Source organism: Chiloscyllium punctatum, chromosome 7, assembly GCF_047496795.1.
Source record: "Chiloscyllium punctatum isolate Juve2018m chromosome 7, sChiPun1.3, whole genome shotgun sequence".
Taxonomy (NCBI): domain Eukaryota; kingdom Metazoa; phylum Chordata; class Chondrichthyes; order Orectolobiformes; family Hemiscylliidae; genus Chiloscyllium; species Chiloscyllium punctatum.
In genome coordinates this window covers 93,373,001-93,395,137 of record NC_092745.1, presented here as the reverse complement: position 1 = coordinate 93,395,137, position 22,137 = coordinate 93,373,001, and the positions used below count along the sequence as shown (strand labels likewise).

Genomic DNA, 22,137 nt, shown 5'->3' with positions numbered 1-22,137 from the left:
GGGATGGAGAGACAGTAGCATAGAGTACAATGGGTGAGTGGGGGAGGGGATGAAGGTGATAGGTCAGGGAGGAGAGGGTGGAGTGGATAGGTGGAAAAGGAGATAGGCAGGTCGGACAAGTCCGGACAAGTCACTGGGACAGTTATTGAGCTGGAAGTTTAGAACTAGGGTGAGGTGGGGGAAATGGAAATGAAGAAACTGTTGAAGTCCACATTGATGCCCTGGGGTTGAAGTGTTCCGAGGTGGAAGAGGAGGCGTTCTTCCTCCAGGCGTCTGGTGGTGAGGGAGCGGTGGTGAAGGAGGCCCAGGACCTCCATGTCCTCGGCAGAGTGGGAGGGCGAGGTGAAATGTTGGACCAAGGGGTGGTGTGATTGATTGGTGCGGGTGTCCCGGAGATGTTCCCTAAAGCGCTCTGATAGGAGGCGCACAGTCTCCCCAATGTAGAGGAGACCGCATCGGGAGCAACAGATACAATAAATGATATTAGTGGATGTGCAAGTAAAACTTTGATGGATGTGGAAGGCTCCTTTAGGGCCTTGGATAGAGGTGAGGGAGGAGGTGTGGGCGCAGGTTTTACAGTTCAGCACACAGTGAGACTGGGAGCTGGGTGGTTGACAACCAGTCTGGAGGAAAGTGGGCTGGGGAAGGTCAGTCAGTACGCAGGGCAGCCAGACACCGGAAGGCCAACAATCAGCTCGTAGGAAAGCCACACAGGTTAGGCCGGTCAGTACGCGGGGCAACTGGGAGCTGGGTGGTTGATGACAAGCCTGGAGGAAAGCGGGCCTGGGAAAGGTCAGTCAGTACGCAGAGTGGCCATAGACCAGAAGGCTGCTGACTGTCCTGCAGGAAGGCCAGCCAAGGATGGTCTGATCAGTACATGGTGTGGACAGGTGTCAGGTGTCCTTTTTTTAATAGCAATATTGAGTGTGTTCTATGCACTGTCTCTGCTTTGATTGCACTGTCTTGCCTGTGTTTGTTACTGTTATCTTTGTGATGAACAGAAGTGGATTTGAGGTTTATCCTCATCTCCCTGAAAACTGGTTGAACCGTGGGGTTTGGGATTTGACTTTGCTGCCCTTTCCCCTGTCCATAGTAGGTTTTTGTGAACTGCTGCTTTCGGTTTATTGTTAACTGTATTTTGTACTGTTTAATAAAATAAAATAAAAATAAACAGGAGTGTCAGAGGTTCTGCTCACTCCGACAGTTGGCTTTGAGGAAGCCAGACCAGTGTTATGTTCTGTGCATGTGCAAATAAAGGATGGCTTGGTGACAGGATACTGACCTCTGTGGAGTTATTTCAGAAACATGACTGATTTAGTGCATTATACTTCCTGGTTTGCTCTCTGTGATAACAATGCTATGTGATTGGCTGCTCATCATGCTTAATGACATCACTGTAGCTGGACCTCTAACAACCCCTTTGATGTGGGGTCAGATTCAAACTAACCTTGTGAGAAAATGCACAACACAAAGCTGTGGGCAGCTTTCTTCAAGACCATTGCAAAGCTATGCCACTTTGCCAACTGACCATAAAATCTAAATCTCAGGTTCAACATGTCAATGGCCTGTCCCATTACATTTCATATGCCAGTATGAAATTTTATGCATAACATGCACATGTGCATAGACAGTGCACTAAAATCATACGTCATGTCATCCAAGGATAATCCTTGTGACCTAACAACCACCCTTCAATTTGCTGAGCTGGCAAAAGGAAGGTTTCACGGCTGCTGCCACAATACTGGGCGTGGATGTGCACAATACGCTGGGTTTGCTTGCAGTTCTGTAAGGTATTTAAGATATGGAATGCCTTTTGGTTCTGGTATGGGTAAAAATTGATCTGCAGAGCATGCAATGTGATGTACCACAGGGCGGACTGCAACGTTAGCAAAACCACATGCTCACTATCTGCTTCCCTCTGACAAGAATAGATGAACTGTAATTAGGGTGTATTAACTAGAGAGATTTTGTCAGCTTATTGTACAATAGTGGATGACAAGTTGCAAGATGCTGAAAATATTCCAGCCTGGAAGCAAGCAGACACAAAGGTTCATTACTGCTGTCACCTTCACAGCCACTGGCGATACAGTCTGTGTCCTGCTCTGAATTTGTAATTGTGGCTGCTGAAGGCACCTTGATCACCCAGAGCTGAAATGGCCTCTTGCTCAGAGTTTGTCTCCTCCTACATATCCAGCAGCTTGTCCTGTTTGGCATGGTCTCCTCCATTTTCCAAAAACTGTATTTCAAGCATAATGCTATCTCGCCCCCACATCTGGCAACACATCTCAGTAATCAGAAACCTTGAAGTCAGCAAAACCCGTACAGCCCCTGCAATACCACAGCTCACTAGAGGTTTTGGCAACCCACAAAGTAGCAATGAACCTGTAAGTTGTTGATGATACCTCTAAATAGCACTGATATAGGCTTCTTCATATCGCTGAATACACATACAGCAATGAAACATTAAGTGAAGGTTTTCACTAGGCATTAGAGATGGCATGGTAGCTCAGTGGTTAGCACTGCTGCCTCACAGTGCCAGGGATCTGGGTTGGATCCCAGTCTTGGGCAACTGTCTGGTAGAGTTTGCATATTCTCCCCATGTTCTGTATGGGTTTCATCCAGCTGCTCTAGTTTCCTCTCACAATCCAAAGATGTGCAGGCTAGGTGGATTAGCCATGGAAAATGCAAGGTTACAGTGATAGGGGGAGGGAGTGGGTCTGGATGGACATCCTTTAGGAGGGGAGGGTCAGTGTGGACCCGATGGGCTGAATGGCCTGCTTCTATAATGTAGGAGTTCAATGATTCAATTCTACTGAGCTCCACTTGTTAATATCCTGTCAGTATGATATGCTGACAGATATGATAATCTGCCTCCTCCGAGCAGACCATCCAATGATCACTCCCATCATTAACACCCTTAATCTGCTGAGTCAGACATAATATGCCAATGCATCACATGCCCTATGACTCTAAGGAACCTCATTTTGCACAGAAAACTAACAGGTCCAATTTCTTGCCAATTTTGTTTTTATCCTCGCAGAGAAAACAAAGATTAATTTTGCTCCAGCAGAAAGCTTTATTGAAGCAAAAGCACAAGCTCATCTTTCACCCCTGTGACAGTTGCAGCTATCAATCCTCAGCTGGCTTCAGTAATATCTCACACAGCAATGAATTGTGCCAAAACATACTTTGGCTTTACAAAGCTGCACAAAGGCAGTATTCAACAGCCAGCCACCATTGCTCTACCATTACAGTATAAAGTGATGCTGCCGACAATCTCAAACAAGCATATCAGTTAAAGGCAACAATCAAAATAAGTCACTTGTTCAAGAATGTTGATAGGGTTCCAAAAATCAGTTGAGCTTGGCATGCACTCTACTGTAGCAAAGATTAAATTCTTCCACCAATTATAAATTGTAATCACTCAAAATAGGTATAGTAATTGGTGAAAAATGTAATGTTTTATTGCATTTCTGGCTCACCTTCCAGTTCAACTGTTATACACATTTTTCAGCTATGCCTTGTACTGCAGACCAGTGCGCCCTATGCTCACCTGTTCAGTGACTGAGTTGCCATGGACTCAAGACATTTCCTAATACTAAGTAATTGGAAATTCTCACTGCAGTCTAAGACTTTACAGGGAAGATGTCAATGGCAAGGGTCTTTAAATGGTAATTTAGGGCTTTAATCATTTACATCATTCTTAATATGATTTAATGGTAATTAATATATGACCCAAAAAGATAAACAGGCATACCCCTGGCTTGCAGATGAGAAACAATTGAGAAATTCCTCCAGAAGAAGAGAACAAATTGGATAACCAAAGAAGATTTTAAGATCCTAGTTATCCCAGAATCAGACAGTACAAAGGAGGCCGTTCAAATAGTCATCCTCCATTGACTTGTCCTGCAATGGTGTCAACCTTCTTGTGCTGTTGGAGCTACACCCATCCAGGCATGTGGGAAATATGCCATTTCAATGGCTGCTTATGCTTTATAGATGGTGGACATGCTGTGGGGATTCAGAAGGTGAGTTACTCATTTCAGGCATTTTAGCTTCTGACTTGCTCTTATGGCGACTGTGTTGTGTTTATATGGCGGGTCCAGTTCAGTTTCTCATAAATGGTAACTCCCAGGATGTTGATAGCGGGGATTTCGGCAATAGTTATGTCATTGTAAGTCAAGGAAAGATGGTTAGATTCTCTTGTTGGAGATGGTTATAGCTTTGCATTTGTATGGCATGATTCTTATTTGTCACTTGTTGATCGAAGCCTGAATACTCTCTAGGTTGTGCTGTATTCAGACATTGGTTGCTTCAGTATCTGGGAAGCCGTGAATCGCGCTGAATATTGCTGTCAATTGCACAAACATCTGACCTTATGATGAACAAAGGTCATTGATGTAGCAGCTGAAAATGTTTGGTTATTTATTACCTTAAGATTGAGATTATCAAACTTTGACTCTCAATTTCTCCAGCAATATTTGACCTAAATATTTAAGGATTTTAAAATATTTATGTTAACTCATATCGTTTGTCAGAGGTGCATGTTAGGACTCTTGTCTTGCTTTCTTAACACTCACTCATTTTGTACTTATTGGGTCGCTCACTGCAGTCTTCCTACACCCACTAGCCCCACCATCAACCCCCCACCCCCCAAACTATAACATGAATGCTGTCCCTCCATACTTGACTCTTCAGAGCTGAAGTCATCTAGAGTCGAAATGTTAGCTTGCTCTCTATCCATAGATGCTGCGAGACCTGCCATGATCTCCAGCATTTGTTGTTTTTAGTTCAGATTCAAGCTTCTGCAGTAATTTGTTCCTGCAGCTCTTCCTTGCTTTGCCTTGTTTTTTCGTGCATACAAGGGTTAGACAGCGTGTCATGTTTACCAGCAATGATTAGTTAAGGGGTTGGACATGGCGTGCAACACTATACTACACGCCTACAACACACAGCAGTGGTTTATGTAGCAAATACACTGCATGTGCTTCAATTAAATGGCTATGGTTGAAAGTCAGATGAACAGTCCTTAATCCAAGAGGGATTACGGTCAATTAGGAGGCTAGGTCTCCTCAGTCCAGAAATTTGATGAGGTGTCTGACTGAGTGAGTAGGGAGCACAGTGCCCAGGAAGTTTTAGACGTTTGGGAATCCGGGACAGAATAAGAACTATTAAAGGGAAGATGATGCATGTAATATGACAGTAGCATACCATGAGCCTTGGTGGCATGTGAATGCGGTGGTAGAGTCAGAGTCAGAGTGAGTGAGAGATAACAAAGAAGATTGTGACACAATTTTGCGGAGTGCAGCAACGATTAATCTTCTTGTTGCATTGCTGCCTGTTCCTTCAGACCATGGATATGCTGCTTCAAAACAGGCTGGCAGCATATCACAGGATGCACAGCTAATGTTTAAACATGCAGTGTGAATGCCATATGGTGCCCTGCAACAGCGAGCACTTCTGCCACTGCTCAGCACTATGGAGGCAGGGTGCAGACTTAAAAAAGGTGAGCAGCGAAGAATTGAATGGGGGAGCTCTCAATGATTCTCTGCAAAATTAAACACTTACCCAAAATTTTATGAAATTCAGCCGATTGGAATTACAATGTTCATTTTCCTTAAAGGTAATGTTTCATTCAATTTGGTGTCACAGTGAAGAGCAAAATGAAGACACAGTCGCACAGATTATGTATTCACTTACTGTCCAGATTAACGACTAATATACAATCCATTAACTATTTATAGTTATGTTAATTATGAATTTAAAAGAGGGTATTAAGACTGCCTAGCCCATTTCTCCAATGTACTATGTGCAATGAAATGGAAGAGACAATCACTAATGAAGATCCTTTCCACATATCTCGTACACGAACCTCTGGATTGGACTACACAAGACGAAAGTAATGCTGATGGATGGAAGAATAGATCACAGATAACACTGACAGGAGAAAAGGTTCAGGTAGATATAACAATACCAACACAAACGCTATACATTCAGGGATCAAGAATTTTATTAAAACAGTAATTTTTGTTAATCAAATATAATAAATTTAGATATACTTGCCTATTACAGAATGCTATGTTTCCCGCATTCCCTGCCCTTTCACAAATTAGGTCTAAAGAAAATCGAATAAAAAATAAACTCAATATGGAAGGTACTATTAATCAGTCCAATGTACTCATTCATTTGACTTGGAGATAAATTCTTTACCAAATAAGCAAATCAAACACTTCACTATAACCCCCAATTGCAATGAATTGTGCAAGTATCATATTTTGTGAACAAGAGCTTGGGACAGCCATGATACAAAAATCAGCAATTTCACAGGACACTGTGGTCCACATACACACTAACCCACATGTCACTCTAATCCTGATGATTGCCCCACAGTGATTCCATGCTATTGCTATGACACAGAGAAAGCAAGCCAAACCAAATCAGCCATACTATCACTGAATTTGCAACAGTGAAATTAATAAAACATTAAATAACCCTCAAAAATTTCAATTTGTTCCTACCAGACTCTACAACTAACCATGTTTATAACTTAAACAAAACTTAACTTATTATTAATACTGCAATCTTAGCAGGACAAAGCTAAACAAGGTAATCTACTTAATACTTATGATTTAAACCCAATTTTCTTTGATCATGACCCCATTCACAGACAGACTGGGTTAAGGGATAATTTTTTTAAAAATTGTAATTTGGCAATCAAGCCATTTTCAAATAGTGGATGCCAAGACTTCATACAATCCTTGGATAAGCAGTTATTCATGGCACATAACTATATATCTAATTTCAAAGTCATTTGTGGATACAAACAATTTCAGTGGACTTCCAGAATTGTTTACTTATTTATTACAAACTCAGATTCTTTTCTCAGAACATGCAACATCTCTAACCGGACAGAGAATGAGAGAGAGTTTTAAAACAAGCAGCAACCATTCCTGAATCTGCCAAAATCACTCAGAACCAATGTCTTCACTTCTTTTCTTTAATAAACACTCTCTGTGGTTAGCTAGTTAGCATCAGTCCTCCCTTGATTGTCCAACTCAACTTCCAACCAGCTGCCAACTCTGGGCATGGTAATATACAGTGTTGAATCATCTAGCATTCCTTAGGTTAGGAATTAAATTGCATTATCTTCTAGGCCACTTCCAACAACAATCTGTGTGTTTGTTTCCTTCTGTTAAAAACATGAAGCTGTTCAAAGTTCAACTGTCCCTAACCTCAATTCACTTCCAAAAATGAGAGAAATGATGAAAAATCGTGTGAATTTCCATGCTAGGAACAGCAAGGCATCTGTCCTTTTCTCAGGAGGCTGTTGTATTTTCAAGAGCTGCTGACTAATCAGATGGCAGGCACTTCTGCAATCTTAACAGGGCCAGGGAGGAGTGATAGTCACTGATGGGATTACCCTCACTACACCACGAAGCCCAGATAAGTGTAATGTCAGGGGTCGCAGCCAGACGAGATAAGAAGAGTAGTGGGCCAAGATCAAAACCAGGTTCAGGAAGGTTGACCTAACAGTGGGGTGCATCCCATTGACTTGGTAGATACAAAGAAAGATGCCTCTACCTTCGCCAACACCAGCCCGTGTAGGCATTTCACTTGGGCTGAGTCTCCTCCAACCCTGGATAGAAAGCTGGGCAGGATGGGATTGGGTGCAGAAATAGACACTTCAGTGGTCATTAATTGACTACTTAAAGAGGTCAAAAGGCTCAATAACAGACATGTTGTTAAATGTCTCACCTACCTCTGCAGATCAGAAAAGATAAAATCGAGCTCAGAGTTTGGTAAAGGTACTCTGGTACCAAATCAAACAGTTTCGGAAATTCAAAACCCCGAATTTGAATTGCTTTACTAGCCTTTCAATTCACAAAAATCACATCCAGTTGGGTATTTTATCAAGCCACTTAGAGAATCTAAATAAGATTATGAAGTGATTATAACCATATGCTTATTCCAAATACAAAATTAATACTAGTTAATGTGATGTAACATATCATTGATCTATTACTTTGGAACCATAAACAGTATTTTTAATCAGTAAGAAACACACTTACATAACCTCTTTTCACCAGGGCAGAATTAAATTCCTAACTGCTGAACTTTCTGGAATCTTCTATGCTCAAAGTGTTCTGAATGCACTCAAGTGAGTCTTTGCTTTATCTTTAATAGGTGACGATGCTGCTTGACTCAAATGTTTGAACAAATAAATGTGAATCTGGTTTTTCTTCCTCACTATTTATGAGCTTTACGGGTTTCTGTTTCAGCTCGCTCAAATCCTGAAGTGTTTGTTCATCATTCATTCAAAGTCAATGACCATTGCTGTGGAATAATTATTTGTGGTCAGTCAAGGACAATTTAACTCAGTTTTGAATTGAATTATCATCACATTTATTTACCTGATTCCCAAGTGTCTCAATATTTACTGAATTATAAAAAAAGTCTAGAATATCAATTTTAAAATTAGTGCACATGAAGAGAGAGATTTTACATTCACTATCCTCCTATGTGAATATATAAACTCACAAACCAGGTCAGCAATAAGGCACTTGGTTTCTGGTTTTTATTTCTTTACTAATAAAGACAAAAACCCCATGAATTTCAAATAACACTTCAAAGATTTGCTTGAATTCTCTTAAAGTCCTGCAAGTCCTGAAATAACAAATAGTAAAGGAATTTTGCAGTAGCAATGCCTTTGATCATGAAGTTTCTAGCTGCAGTGTATGTAAAATGGAACAGTCAAACTAGGTTACTGCTTGTTTGAATTTGAAGTCTGCACTTTCTAATAAATGGGAAAGATTTTAAAACAATTACATAGGACATATTTCAAATTTTTTATTTGGCAATGCTTTTGTCTATGGTAAGTGTAACACATACCTTTAATTTAAAACACATGTAACTGCTAACAGTGGATGGTCATAACAAACCAACTGTAATTTGTTTTTAAAAAGAGTAAGTCAAGTAACAGATTCCAACTGGTACAACAAACGCACATCATAGGGGAAAACATTATGTTAATATTTATAAATGTGCAAAATCTGCAAAATTAGAATGATTCTTCTACACTTCTTCGGTGATGAGAAAATTAGAATTTTGATTGAGACCTAATGAACAAAAGCAGATTGCCTCTTCTAAGAAATGCACAGGCAAGTTGTTATTATTATCATCCATGTTGTGCACACAGTTCCTCAGAGCAGAATCAATGTGCCAGGATAGTCAAGACACTGACAAGTATCTACTTGGACACACTGTCAAACCAGTTATGAGGCATTGCAAGTTACAATTTAAAAGGTTGATACATTGTATATCTTCAAAACAAACATTTCAGTAGAGGTTTCTGATATGAATTCATATTGTCATCATTCCAATTCCCTGTACCTACAGAAAAGTAACACAATTCAAGGACCAAAAGTTTTGAACACATCTTGCTGTTTTATAATGTAACCCAAGTCTCTTGATGGCATTATAGCGTGTTAACTGCCTACATTACTTGCATAAGATAGCTAGGATTAAGTTTCATAAAATCTGCTAGTCAGATTTTACAAGTAGACAAAAGAAAACATCTCCAATCATTTCCATAAAATGCTCTGAATCCGATGTCAGGAAGAAAGACTTCGAAGGAGGAATAGTCTCATTAATCAAATTCTGCACTCAAACAAAATTATCAGTACTGTTACTTATTCAAGCTCGTTAAACACAGCAGTGAAAGGATTGAATTGCATTAGTTAAAATCAGTCTTTGCAGAATGAAAAAAAAAATCAAATTATACCCAACAGTTGTTGCTATATAAAACTTAAAAAAAGTCTTTCTGGTATCCTGCCAGCCGATAAATACAGCAGGAAAGTAAAATGGTAAAATAAGGTGTCATTTAGCATGTCTTTCACCCATTGGATGTGATAGCCTTTCAAGTTTATTACAAGCAAAGTAATGAATTTGGCACGTTGCTACATTCTATAATAAATCTTGTGAATCTTTATGCATTATCTATATAGAGTGGTGTGATCTGCTACCTCAATACCACCATTGTGTTAAACAGTGCAGGTGGTGGTAACGGCTCTGATTTCATGAGGGGATCGGAGCATGAATAATAAAAGACCGAGTAAGTGTCCAAAACTACAGCTTCCGGGATTTGACCTCAACTCTCCATGCAAGGACTTTATATCTCCTCCACAAATGGAATTTCAAAGAGTTATTTGTCTGTGGTCAGTCAAATCAGATCGGTTCATCATATTATGAATAAATATGACCAATGAAAATTTCCCACAGGATTCAAGGCCATCCACCTAATGCAGTGCTGTCACTTGGTTGTCCAACTTAGGCTCAGAAAAGCTGCAAGATGTCAGACACAAGTAATGAATCTGAACAATAACAATTACTTACCTTTATTTGTCGCTTGGGCAGTTTTATCCCAAATAAACCAGAAAATTAACCTCTTTTCAACCTGTAGTTATAGCTCTTGATTTCCAGTGATTATTGTTCTCAAGCCTCAGATCAGGCTTCACCTTTGCATGTTGGCATTTGTTTTTTTTTAAAAAAAGCTTATGATTATTGTCTGATGATTGCAGGAAAAGATTCAAGAAAGTCTACAGCAAGGAGATTAGCTTTGAAATTAGAATATTTTGGAAGTCAGATGCAAGAATGTGTTGCAGTTCTTAGTCCTGTCATAGTCAAAGTAAAGTGAAAAAAAAACCATGGACAATCTATTCAGCTCATTCTCAACACTGTTTTACATTTTGCAAGCACATTGAACTATCATTTAACTGAATATAAAACAGTGTTATACCAGACTTGCAATTTTGTCTCTTTATACTTCAGAACCCATATTGTACCCAATTCCCTGCAAAACATAGATATTTTTGTAAACTTTACAGTGTTAAGCTGTTAATACATTTCTATTCTGACTCCACTTAGACCCATCTCCAAGTCAGGAATGGCACCTTGCAAACACACAGTGAATTAAACAAAAAAGGGAACCTTTTTCATTATAAATCTGTAATATGCACAGTAATTATTTTCAAATATATCTTTCAGTGTTTCACTGAAGCCTGGCCAGAACGTAAACGAGAAAACTAACAAATAATCATAGGGTGGTATCCCATTCATTTAAAATTAATGGAGGGACTGGACCATTTCTGGGTCTTGACCTGGCAACATCCCCACCGGTGTGTTCTTCTGGGAGGTAGACTCCCAACTCAGTCTTTGGATTGGCCATCTAATTAAAGGCAGCGGTCACATTCCTGCGGCTGCAATCCAAATCAGAGGCCCAACTGATCCTGCGTACACATTAGATTCAGGCCTTTAAGATTACACTGCCTTTCCCTAACCCATCTGCTAAAATACATCACCTCACACTTCAGTGTCTAAATTCCATCTGCCACATATCTGCCCATTATGCTAGTCTATTTCTGTTGCAACCAATTAATATTATTCTTGATGCTAGCCAAATGTGCAACCTTGATAATATTGGCAAATGATAATATTTTACTCCAATTTTAGTCCAGTACCTCATAATATAGCAGTAATCCAGCCACTGACCCTGATGAACTCCATTATCTAACATCCTCCAGTCGGAGAACAAAATTTCACAACTCACTGTTTTGTCAATATTTTAATCCAAGCTGACACTGATCCTTCTTTCCCACTAGCTTCAGCTTTTTGAGCAATTTGTTGATCCAGTACTACACCAAACATTTCCCTAAACATCTTTATAGGCAACATCCATTACATACCTTTCACCAACATTCTCTTGTATCATTAAAAAAATTCAGCTTGACTGGCCAAGCACAATCAGCCTTTTACAAATCAGTCTTGTTTTCCTTAATTAACTTAAATCACAAGTGATTTATTTTAGCCTGATGATTGTAAATCTTTGACCACAACTGATGTTCAACTGACAGGTGTGTACTTACCAGGAGTGTTTTAAATGCACTTTCTTGAATAATGTCACCCCTCCCTGATCCCTTTGCATTCCCCAGAGTGTGTTGGAAACTGACAGATCCACAATCTCACTCAATTTAATTTATAAACCTAGAATGCCAAGCTATAAATATGGATGCAAAAAGTACTCTTTAAAGGAGCTCGCGTTCCAAAGCATATCTCACCTTTTTTCAGATGTCACCTTCCCTCACAACTTGCACGCTAATAGAAGATTTTTGGGTTCTTTTATGCTATTTGCCATTCTGCTATTCTCTCTGTTGATCTCATTTTCCTCTTCACTTCTCTCACATTACTTATTTGGCTTATGTACCATTTGACATATTCACCTGACATGCATAATTCACCAGAGTAGTTTTGATCTTCTAGTTTCAAGAAAAGAAAAAGCTGCCACATCCTCTAACGAGCTCACAATTTCAGAGTAGATCTGGACAATTTCAGACCATGATGTGGAGGAGCCAATGTTGGATGGGGGTGGACAAAGGTAAAAATCAACACGTCAGGTTATAGTCCAACAGGTTTATTTGGAAGCACGAGCTTCTTTCAAAAGTTAGTGACAGCAACCTGATGAAGGAGCAGCACTCCAAAAGCTAGTGCTTTCAAAAAAACCTGTTGCACTATAATCTGGTGTTGAGATTTTTAACCAATTTCAGACCAGACCTGGCATAGAAAAAATAATTTAAGCTGTAGGTACACAATTCTTCCTTACTAAGGGAAAGTGAGGACTGCTGATGCTGGAGGGTCAGAGTCGTAAAGGAGGCGGAGAGATAAGTAAGGGGTAGGGCTGCTTTGCTGGGAGTGGCTTGGGAATAGCAGAGGCTAATACTTAACTGGTATTTGGGGAAATATTTATGCTAATGAATGGACCTGTGTCCTGGCACCAACTGGAACTTTTCAGTCAGCACGTGACTCCTGTTGAGATTGTATGCCAGCTGATGACAGATGCAGCCTGCTGTTGGTAGGTGGTGGGTAGGCAGCACTTCAGGTTAGGCCCCAACTGCACAACAGCTACAGCCATACCCAAAGGCCACTCTCTGAAAAGGTTTCCCCTCCACAATAAGAGTCAGGCAGCTGCTCACATTTCAAGATTTTGAACATTCTTCAGTAGACGCTTCATCCTTTGTTTACAATTTGATGAGATGTGGGCATTGCTGGCTAGCCAGCATTTACTGCCCATCCCTAGCTGCCCTTGAAAGGGCAAGCAACTTTCTTAGATTGCCAAAATCTATTTGGTGTGAGTAGACTTACAAAGCCATTATAGGAAGGCAGTTCCAGGATTTTGATAGTGATACTAAATGAACAGTGATAAATTTCCATATCAGGATGCAGTATGGCTTGGAGAGGAATTTGGAAGTGGCAATGGTCCATGTATCTGCTGTCCTTGTCCTTCCAAATGAAACTGGACATAGGTTTGGATGGTTCCCACTCTCCTTAATCTAACTTCATCATTGCTAGCCATCGGAGGCTGTTCCACATTGGAGCTGCTGATATTTCAATGTAGAAGGGCATCCTACAATGTCATTGTTAAATATAAGGAAGTAATAAATCTGCCTACAAATTGACCATTTTCTTGAAATTGCATCAGGCACTTAGTGTGGGTTCAGACTTTGGGGGGATGTGATCCTAAGATCAGGGGACCAATTTCAGAATGAAAATCTAACTCTTCACTCCCTGACAGTGATACTTGGCCACTTCTCCAGTCCCCACCCACCAAGTACTTCTTCCTCATGGATTCACCTGGGAATTCACTACCTGATACTCTGCCACTTTTAGATCATTTGAGCTCTTTCTTCCCAATCAGATTTATGGTCTTTGTCTCATAGCAGCCAACTCAAGGCAACATTGGCAGATAGCTAGCTGGCAGCACATTATATTACAGAAACTTTAAATGGCACTTGAGTGAAGTATTTTGTGTTTTCAAAACTATAAAATACTCTATTAAAGAACAAAGAACAGTAGAGCACAGGAACAGGCACTTCAGCCAACCAAGACTGCACTAACACATGATGTCTTTCAAAACCAAAAAACCTTTCGCCTCTACATACTCTATAAACCTCGATTCCCTGCCTATTCTATCAAAATGCCTCTTAAACATTGTTATTGTAGCTACCTTCACCACCTCCTCTGGCAGCACATCCCAGGTACTTGCCACTCTTTAAAAAAAAAACTTTCCTTCAAACTTACACCTTAAACTCATCTCCCATAGTAATTGACATTTTTATCCCAGGGGAAAGACCGACTATCAAAAGAACTAGGAGAAAGTGAGGACTGCAGATGCTGGAGATCAGAGCTGAAAATGCGCAGCAGGTCAGGCAGCATCCAAAGAGCAGGAGAATCGGCGTTTTGGGCATAAGCCCTTCTTCAGGTGAATTGGTCATGCTAAGTTGCTCGTAGTGTTAGGTGAAGGGGTAAATGTATGGGTGGGAGGCAGGTTGGTGTGGACTTGGACCGAAGGGTCTGTTTCCACACTAAGTAATCTAATCTAATCAGCTTTTAGCATTCAATAAAAGACCTTATCACTTATTCAGCTTCCCTTCTGTCCTGCCCTAAAATCCATTATTTCTTCATTTCCTGCCCTTCTCCTACCTCTTTGGGTTTGATCTCCACGTATCCACTTATCTCCCCTTCAACATCCCCACCCCCAACTTCATCTTCAGTATTAAAAACCACATTTTCCTACTGCTAACAGTTCTGATGAAGTCTCACTAGACTCAAAACGTTAACCCTACTTTCCTCCTACAGATGCTGCCAGACCTGATGAGTTACAACAGCAATTTGTGTTCTTGTTTGGTTCATATCTCCAGTTAGCTTTATTTTATTGCAATTGTTGATGCTTTTGCATGGGCCCAATTTTAGCTCTGCAGTTCAATGGGGTTTGGGGGGGGGGGGGGGGGGGAGGAGGAGGGTTGGGGGGGGGATTAAAATCTCACCCACACAAACTTGCAAATGACAGAGATAGAAGTGAATTAGAGCGGTTTCTCAAATTTATTAAGCCCATATCCTGGCAGCATATAAAATGTGTTACATACACCATTGTAGTATTCTTTATAATCGCTTAAGAAAATTAGGGTGCAACAGATAAGTGACTTGAACTATCATCTTTATTTTCACAAAAGCATTAAATATAAACTACAGAAAGCATTCATAAAGTAGTTGAGAGTTTGAAAAAAAAAATACAGACAAATAATTCAGAAATACAGATCAGGTTTTACAAAAATATGGTCACTTAAGTATACTTGATTGCTTAAACTTCAGCTGTAGCAAACAAAACTCAAATTAAACAGAATTTGCCATATTTTGAATTATTTGATCTGAATGGTTTCAAATCCAAAACAATTTCAAATCTTGCTCCCGATAACATTAATCTGAAAATAATCATTTTTTCTTCAGAAAAGTCAAAGTTATTAAAATCATTCCACCATTTGAATTTACAAGATTAACAGGAATTAGCCTACAGGAAACATAAAGTAGAAGCCTTCAATATAATTTCTATAAGAAATCATAACTGTAAGCATAGTTTTTTTTTAAACAATAGGTTTTAAATCCACTTTCAACATACGTCCCAGATGACAGTGAATCTACAACTTTCAAATCAGGAAAAAAAAATCTGCAGAAGAGGCATTATTTCTGCTTATCTACTAAAAATTATTCAAAGTAGAGAAGAAATCCACTTGATTGAGTGTGGAAGATCTAATCCTAACGCACAGCACTCAAAATGGTAACATATCCACTCCCTAATGAATAGGTAAACGTACTTCTCATTTGATAATGGCACACAGTCACATTTTCAAAATTGTTCTATCCCTTATTTGATTCTTCAAAACTTGGTACTAAAATGCTGATGCTAAATAAAAAGGCATTTGCATGGTCTTCAGTTCAGCTTTATTGACCATTGTGAAAGACCAGTACAAACGCCTCTCCAAAAAGGCATTTACCCTTCAGAACGAAAACATGCAAATAAAGAAATGCTGAACTGATACTTTGTACAGCATTATATATTTCTAATTGGAGACAAAATTGAGAGTAGGGTAGCTCTTTTAAAAAAATATATACATGGTTATTAAGGAAAGCCTGAAAGCTTCAGCAGATGAAAACACTAAAAAGATTTTATTATTTGATATTTTTCCACAAGAATTCACATTTTAAAATTAAATCTAAGCATAAGGTCAGCTTTCAGCTAAGAGAAAGGCAGAGTAATTCATTCAATTCACAAACAATTACATACAAGTCAGGGAGAGCTATCCTCTGACATTTACAAATCTTAATTTGAGTTTTTCTTCAAGATTTTAAGCCAGAAAGGATTTCCATTTGGTATGGAAACAAAAAGCAATGCAACGTGTTTCCACATAACAAGTCTTTCTTACTCCAATTATAACAAGACCATTTATAAATAATTATAAAACATCTTGACACTGAATATAAAGATAAACATTCTTGAAATGCCATGTCTGAAATATGAGCATCTCCACTTTCACATATAATGGATGTTACTTATGCGAGCTTCTAATCGCAATGCAATGTGAAGCACTATCTTTCGCACAAGTCTACGCTAATCACATTCAGGATTACTAAATTTTCACCATCTTTCCAAATTTTTAATCTGTCCAACTTCATGGCAATTGTACAAAATAATGCTTACTTTAGAATATCATTGATCAAAGTATTCTCTACAAATCTCACTTAATCATCTCAAGTTATGAGCAACCCTCCGAGATTGGAAAGCTTCTGGAATTTGTTTCATTCACAAGTTCTTGTCACCCTCATTTTAGGCATGAAGAAAACGAGATGCTTGCATTGATGTTCAAACAAGTGTAAACTTTGTATTTTATACTGGAGTAGTAATTTTTCTAAATAAAAACTACTAGTGAACATTCTGTTGCCAATATACAGCCTTACTTTTATTGAAAGCCCACAACATTTATTGCAACCATGACTTGGTAATTATGGCATAAAAAGTTGGTATAATTTTTCACAGTGGCTGCTTATCGTTAGATAGATTAAAATCAAAAGCTTGCCTTTAAAATTTGTTTCACATGAAAGTGTTCCCAAAACTCAGCTCCACCATGCTAGCCTGCTCATCTAATGCAGCACTTTCTCCCAAAGGGCTGTTCAACTCACCTTCATTTTGGACTTTAACTCCATGAAACCATATATTTTCATTTACAATCAACAAACTATTTTATTTAACACTTGGATGTACAGTTTGTACCTGCAATACAGCTTCACATTTATAACAGAATAAAATTAGTCAACTTTGCTTAATGCTTCATACTCATTGAAATGACAATCTTGTATCTTGATTTGTGTGTTGGGTGGAGAGGGGGGGGGGGGGGGGGGGGAAGCTTATTATTGATACAAAATGTCCCACAGCTAATAGTTGTTGAAGGGGCTATAGCAAAACAAAAAGGAAATCAAATTGCTTTTGCACAAGATATCCTCCAATGAGAGCAGATTATTGCAGATATATATTTTTTAAAATCTACCCAAATATTTTAAGTATTTCATTGCTTTTTTTTGCTTGTAAGGACCTGTGTGGTCCTGAATCTGTTGTTGTCATCTCTTGACAGTTTAAACCTGAAATAATGCAATTGATTTTCATTGACAAAAACGCTTTTTCTTCCCCTTTAAAACTAACACTGGATTTTAACATTTAATGCTTTTTGAAAATGCATTAATGTAAAACTGTGTTGTTCTGTTGTAGAAAAAACAAACAAGAACATCTTGCCAAAGCATTTAAGCTTTGATTTGATCATATAATAGAACACGAACTGCAACCTTATGATTTATTGAACTTCCTACAAATATCTGAAACTGTGGAACACAAAACAAGACTGTTCTGTTATAAACTATAAGACTCTCAACCAACACCCTGATTACTTAATGGTTCCGTCTATGTACTGTTCTCGGAGCTTTGAAAAATGTTAAGTCATTGCAAGTGTTTTAACTAAAATGACAAATGGACGTGCAGTGTAAATTTGAATTTTGCATTCTCTTAAAGAACACCATGTCCGAGGAGTAAACAATACTCCTTTTATACAGCATAAAATAACCCAGTCTTCTTCCAAGTTACATTATCATAGCCCAATATCAATGCAATTAATGAGGCTTTCTTTGCATCACGTAAATGACATTTTGCTCTGGTAAGCAAGCAGAGATTGAATAGATTTAGCTGCCTTACCACTGTTAAATTGCATTGGCATATTGGTTTGCAAGTACAGTGAATATATTAAGATTATATACTGCAACTGAAACAGATAGGAAAATATCAAAGTAGAATAATTTAATGGAAGAATTTTGAAACTGAATTCAGCCCTTTAACCCTGTATTAAAATCACTTATCAAGATTAAAGCAATGAATTGGTATATTTTAAAACTTGAATTCAAGTGTTAGTTAACAGAGTTGAATTCATCCCCATTTTTGAAAGTCAAAGGGTGAAATAACTAGATTAGTTCCATTTTTGTATTTTATGCCATTTCCCGCTGTCATAACTAACGACTTGCTCTCCCTGTACACGAGAAAATATTCAAAATAGCACTTATTTGATCCATTTTGTTCTAATCAAAGTGCCATTTATCCATGGCTAATGTGTTAAAGCTCTTGTTACCTACTGCATTTGGAAACAGAATCAATGTTAAAAAGTTGAATAAATGATTGTGCGAGGTGTTGAAGAGAGACCTACCAGGAGCTGGGCTGGCTGCTGCTGCTCCACCAGGTGTGGGAGGGACAGGTCTTGGTCTTGCTTTCGGAGTTGGAGGCACAATACGAACCGGCCCCACAAACTCAACATAGGTTCCAGGGAAGTCTCCCTTGTCTTTGTTTCTTTCGTTAACACCATTTAGCCATCCTTTGGGGTTCTTCTCATCCCCCTCTTGATAACTGGCCGTCAACAGCACTGACTTGCTCACGGTGAGAATGTCCCCTGGCAATAAATTGATATCTTCTTCTCTCTCCTTCTTGTACTCAAACAGAGCTCGATACTGGAAACCCTCTGTACACATGGCTGTCCTATTCCAGGAATTTGATCCTACTTTAAAAAGGGCCGTGGGATGTGGATTTGAAGCTTGTGGGCTCCAGAGAACTCAAGGTCAGCCTCCAGGCTGGTTAATTTCCCCAACAGGCTAGAACCACAGCGCTTCCACTTGCTGCAATCTCCATTCGGTTCAATCTGTTCAGGCCCAAGTTGTGTGCTACTGTTAAACTTTACAACATCTGCTGCTTCCTTATTGGGTTTTTTTTTCCTCCTCCCCTCTGCCTCAGACAGTCAACCCCCAAGTTTTTCCTCAACGTTCTCAACTCAAGTCCTTCTGCCATCCAATCGAACTGTCCATAGAGAGAGAGAGAGAGAGATTTGTTAAACAAACCAAAGGCACTCCGTTACCCCTCATCAATACATGCGCATTATTTGTACAAGACACTAGGGGTGTTCATACGGAAGTACATGAAGCACACTGACAATATGTGGTTTATTATGGAAATCAACAGGACAAAAATTCTACCCCGTCCCCTCCCCAATGCAATTATCTCCAAACACATCCGTCTTCAGTCATTCAGGTCTGCGGAGACTTAATCACTCGCTGTAACATTTCAGAGAAGCTCTTAATATTGAAATGCAAAACAAAAGTTCAGCCAACAAAGGGTCAAAAAATTAAAATCGCAGCGTCATGGACTAAAAGCCGGAAAAAAAGTATAAATACCAGGTTAAAAATAAACATTTAAAACATGCATTCGGCGTCTACGCGTTTTCAACACGGGGACATAATTTTTAAAAATTACCTCTCGATATGCGAGGCGATTCCCGGTGAGATGCCCACGGGCTGGGGAGGATTCAGGGTGCAGATCTACCCACACTGGCTGCTGACCGGCACGCGTGCTCTCTCCGCATGATTTGTTGATATTCCAGCCGCTTTATTTCTGAAGTCGATGTGCTGCGAACTCCCAGACTCCGCAGTCTGGATTGTTCATTGCAGTCACTTGCCCCGACTCAGATCTCCATTCTTTATAGGGTGACGTGTCTGACCACACCCCCCCCCCCCCCCTCCCGGCTGTGATAAATTACAAGTGAAAGTCGGTCACGGCATTGCAGAGTGTGTGCAAGATGCCTCCTTTGGAAGGAGCAGAATCTTGTTCGCTGACTGGGTTGGATCCGCTACGTGTTGCTTTGAAGCACTGTGGACCGAGCAAGGTACAGGAGGACTGCAGGGAACGATGGGCATTTTTAACAGAGGGGGAAAGAAACCCAGCAATAACAAAAGTTTGGAAATGTTTTCGTTTTGGAAACGACTTTCGAATTGCAGCGATGTTTTCATGAGGAAGAATGGCAACCTGCTGAGGACGTTAGGAGAAATGTTACAACATAAATAATTTACCATCTAAATTCTTAAAAGACCCTGCACAGCATTGTACTCACTGCGTTGCCCCATCACCTCTGTTAATCCCACTACTTTCTTAAATTAAACATTCAGAAGCCTGAAGCCATCATCTTAGTTACCCACAATGAACTCTGAACTCTCAAGACTCGCTCCACACCCTGCAGAACCATTGTCTCAGATTAAAGCAAGTTTTTTGCTATAAATCTGTGTTTTATGGTCCTGCTCCACAACCACCTGATGAAGGAGGGGAAAGTGAGGACTACAGATGCTGGAGATCAGAACTGAAAATGTGTTGCTGGAAAAGCGTAGCAGGTCAGGCAGCATCCAAGGAACAGGAGAATCGACGTTTCGGGCATGAGCCCTTCTTCAGGAATTCCTGAAGAAGGGCTCATGCCCGAAACGTCGATTCTCCTGCTCCTTGGATGCTGCCTGACCTGCTGCACCTTTCCCGCAACACATTTTCAGCACCTGATGAAGGAGCAGTGTTCCGAAGGCCAGTGCTTCCAAATAAACCTATTGGACTAAAACCTGGTGGTGTGTGATTTTGAAATTTGTCCATCCCAGTTCAATACCTCCACTACATGCAGAGCTTCCAATCCCATATCCTCTCCATCACTAAACACACCCATTTTCATTGCTGTAACGCCACCTACAACAGCCCTAACTGATCCCATCTACCACTGACTTCCACTTTTGGACTGAATTATCTAATGATCTTCAGGCTAGCCTTGCAATCTCTTAACTTTCATTCAATTCAGCTCATTCTAAATTTTCCTTCCCATACAGTAACAACACTGGGATTGATACCCTCTAGATTTTATCATGGGTAATTTTATAATTTATCATTATCTATTTCAATGCTTAATGTCATCTCCATACCTCCCCTTGAAAAATCCTCTGCAGTTTATTGCCCTTTTTAATGGAGAAAATAATGTCCACATTTGGCTAACCTGATGATGGATACCAATGAATATAGATTATGTTTGCATTTATAAACCAGCCTCACACAAGGTTATGCAAAAACTGGTGAGTACATTAATTCTCTCTTTCTTGCTGAATCATAACCAATAAGCCAGGCAATAAAGTTGTGAATTAGCAAGTGTTAATTGGCCTCGTGATCACAGTATAATTTAAAATTAAATGTTGACTAGATGATGTAATCGACAGGAAGAACCAATAGACTGAATAACAGGTTGCAAAGATAATTTGGTTCTGTCATGATGATTCAATATTCTTTAGCTTGCTGGTTGTAATTTGGTAATTAAGATCAATGTTGGAGATTGAAATAAGATTACTGAGGGTACATTATGCTTAAATCTCTGTGGTAGAAAATAAGTTACCAGTTTTAGATCAAAAGTTTATTGGACAAATCAAAACATTTACACATTTCAGAGTGGACATATTCTTAATTCAGCTCCCTAAAACTTGAAATTGATAATAGTACACCAGATCATTCAGTGAATCATATATCAGGACACTGCATGTGCTGTCATCACCAGTCACCAGAATCAATGGAAAAGTTATCTGCCTTTTGGTAATGTAAACCCTATGCCTTATGCACCAAAATAAACTATTTACCATGTGCCAATGGTTGCAGCCAGAAAATGTAAAATATTTATATCAGCATTTGTTTGAACTGATAGTTTTTGCAATATAATCATACAATCTCGAGTGTGGAAGCAGGCCATTCAGCCCATCAAGTACACATTGATCCTCTGAAGGGCACCCCATCCAGACACATCCCACCCCTATAACCCTGCATTTATGGCTAATCCACCTAACCTTGACATTTTTGCACTGTGGGAGGAAACCAGCATGCCC

General features: G+C 39.5%; 1 protein-coding gene across 1 annotated transcript in view; it reads right to left on the bottom strand.

Annotated features, from left to right (window-relative positions):
- Positions 1 to 19,931, bottom strand: part of pik3r3b (phosphoinositide-3-kinase, regulatory subunit 3b (gamma)) — a 555,201-nt gene extending 535,270 nt beyond the window's left edge. Inside the window, exons 1-2 of the mRNA XM_072574352.1 lie at positions 19,721 to 19,931; positions 18,627 to 19,267 (exon numbers count right to left, since the gene is read on the bottom strand). Coding sequence (XP_072430453.1) covers positions 18,627 to 18,945 — 319 coding nt within the window. The 5' untranslated portion in view covers positions 18,946 to 19,267; positions 19,721 to 19,931. The remainder of the gene's footprint in view (positions 1 to 18,626; positions 19,268 to 19,720) is intronic.
- Positions 19,932 to 22,137: the final 2,206 nt, after the last annotated feature.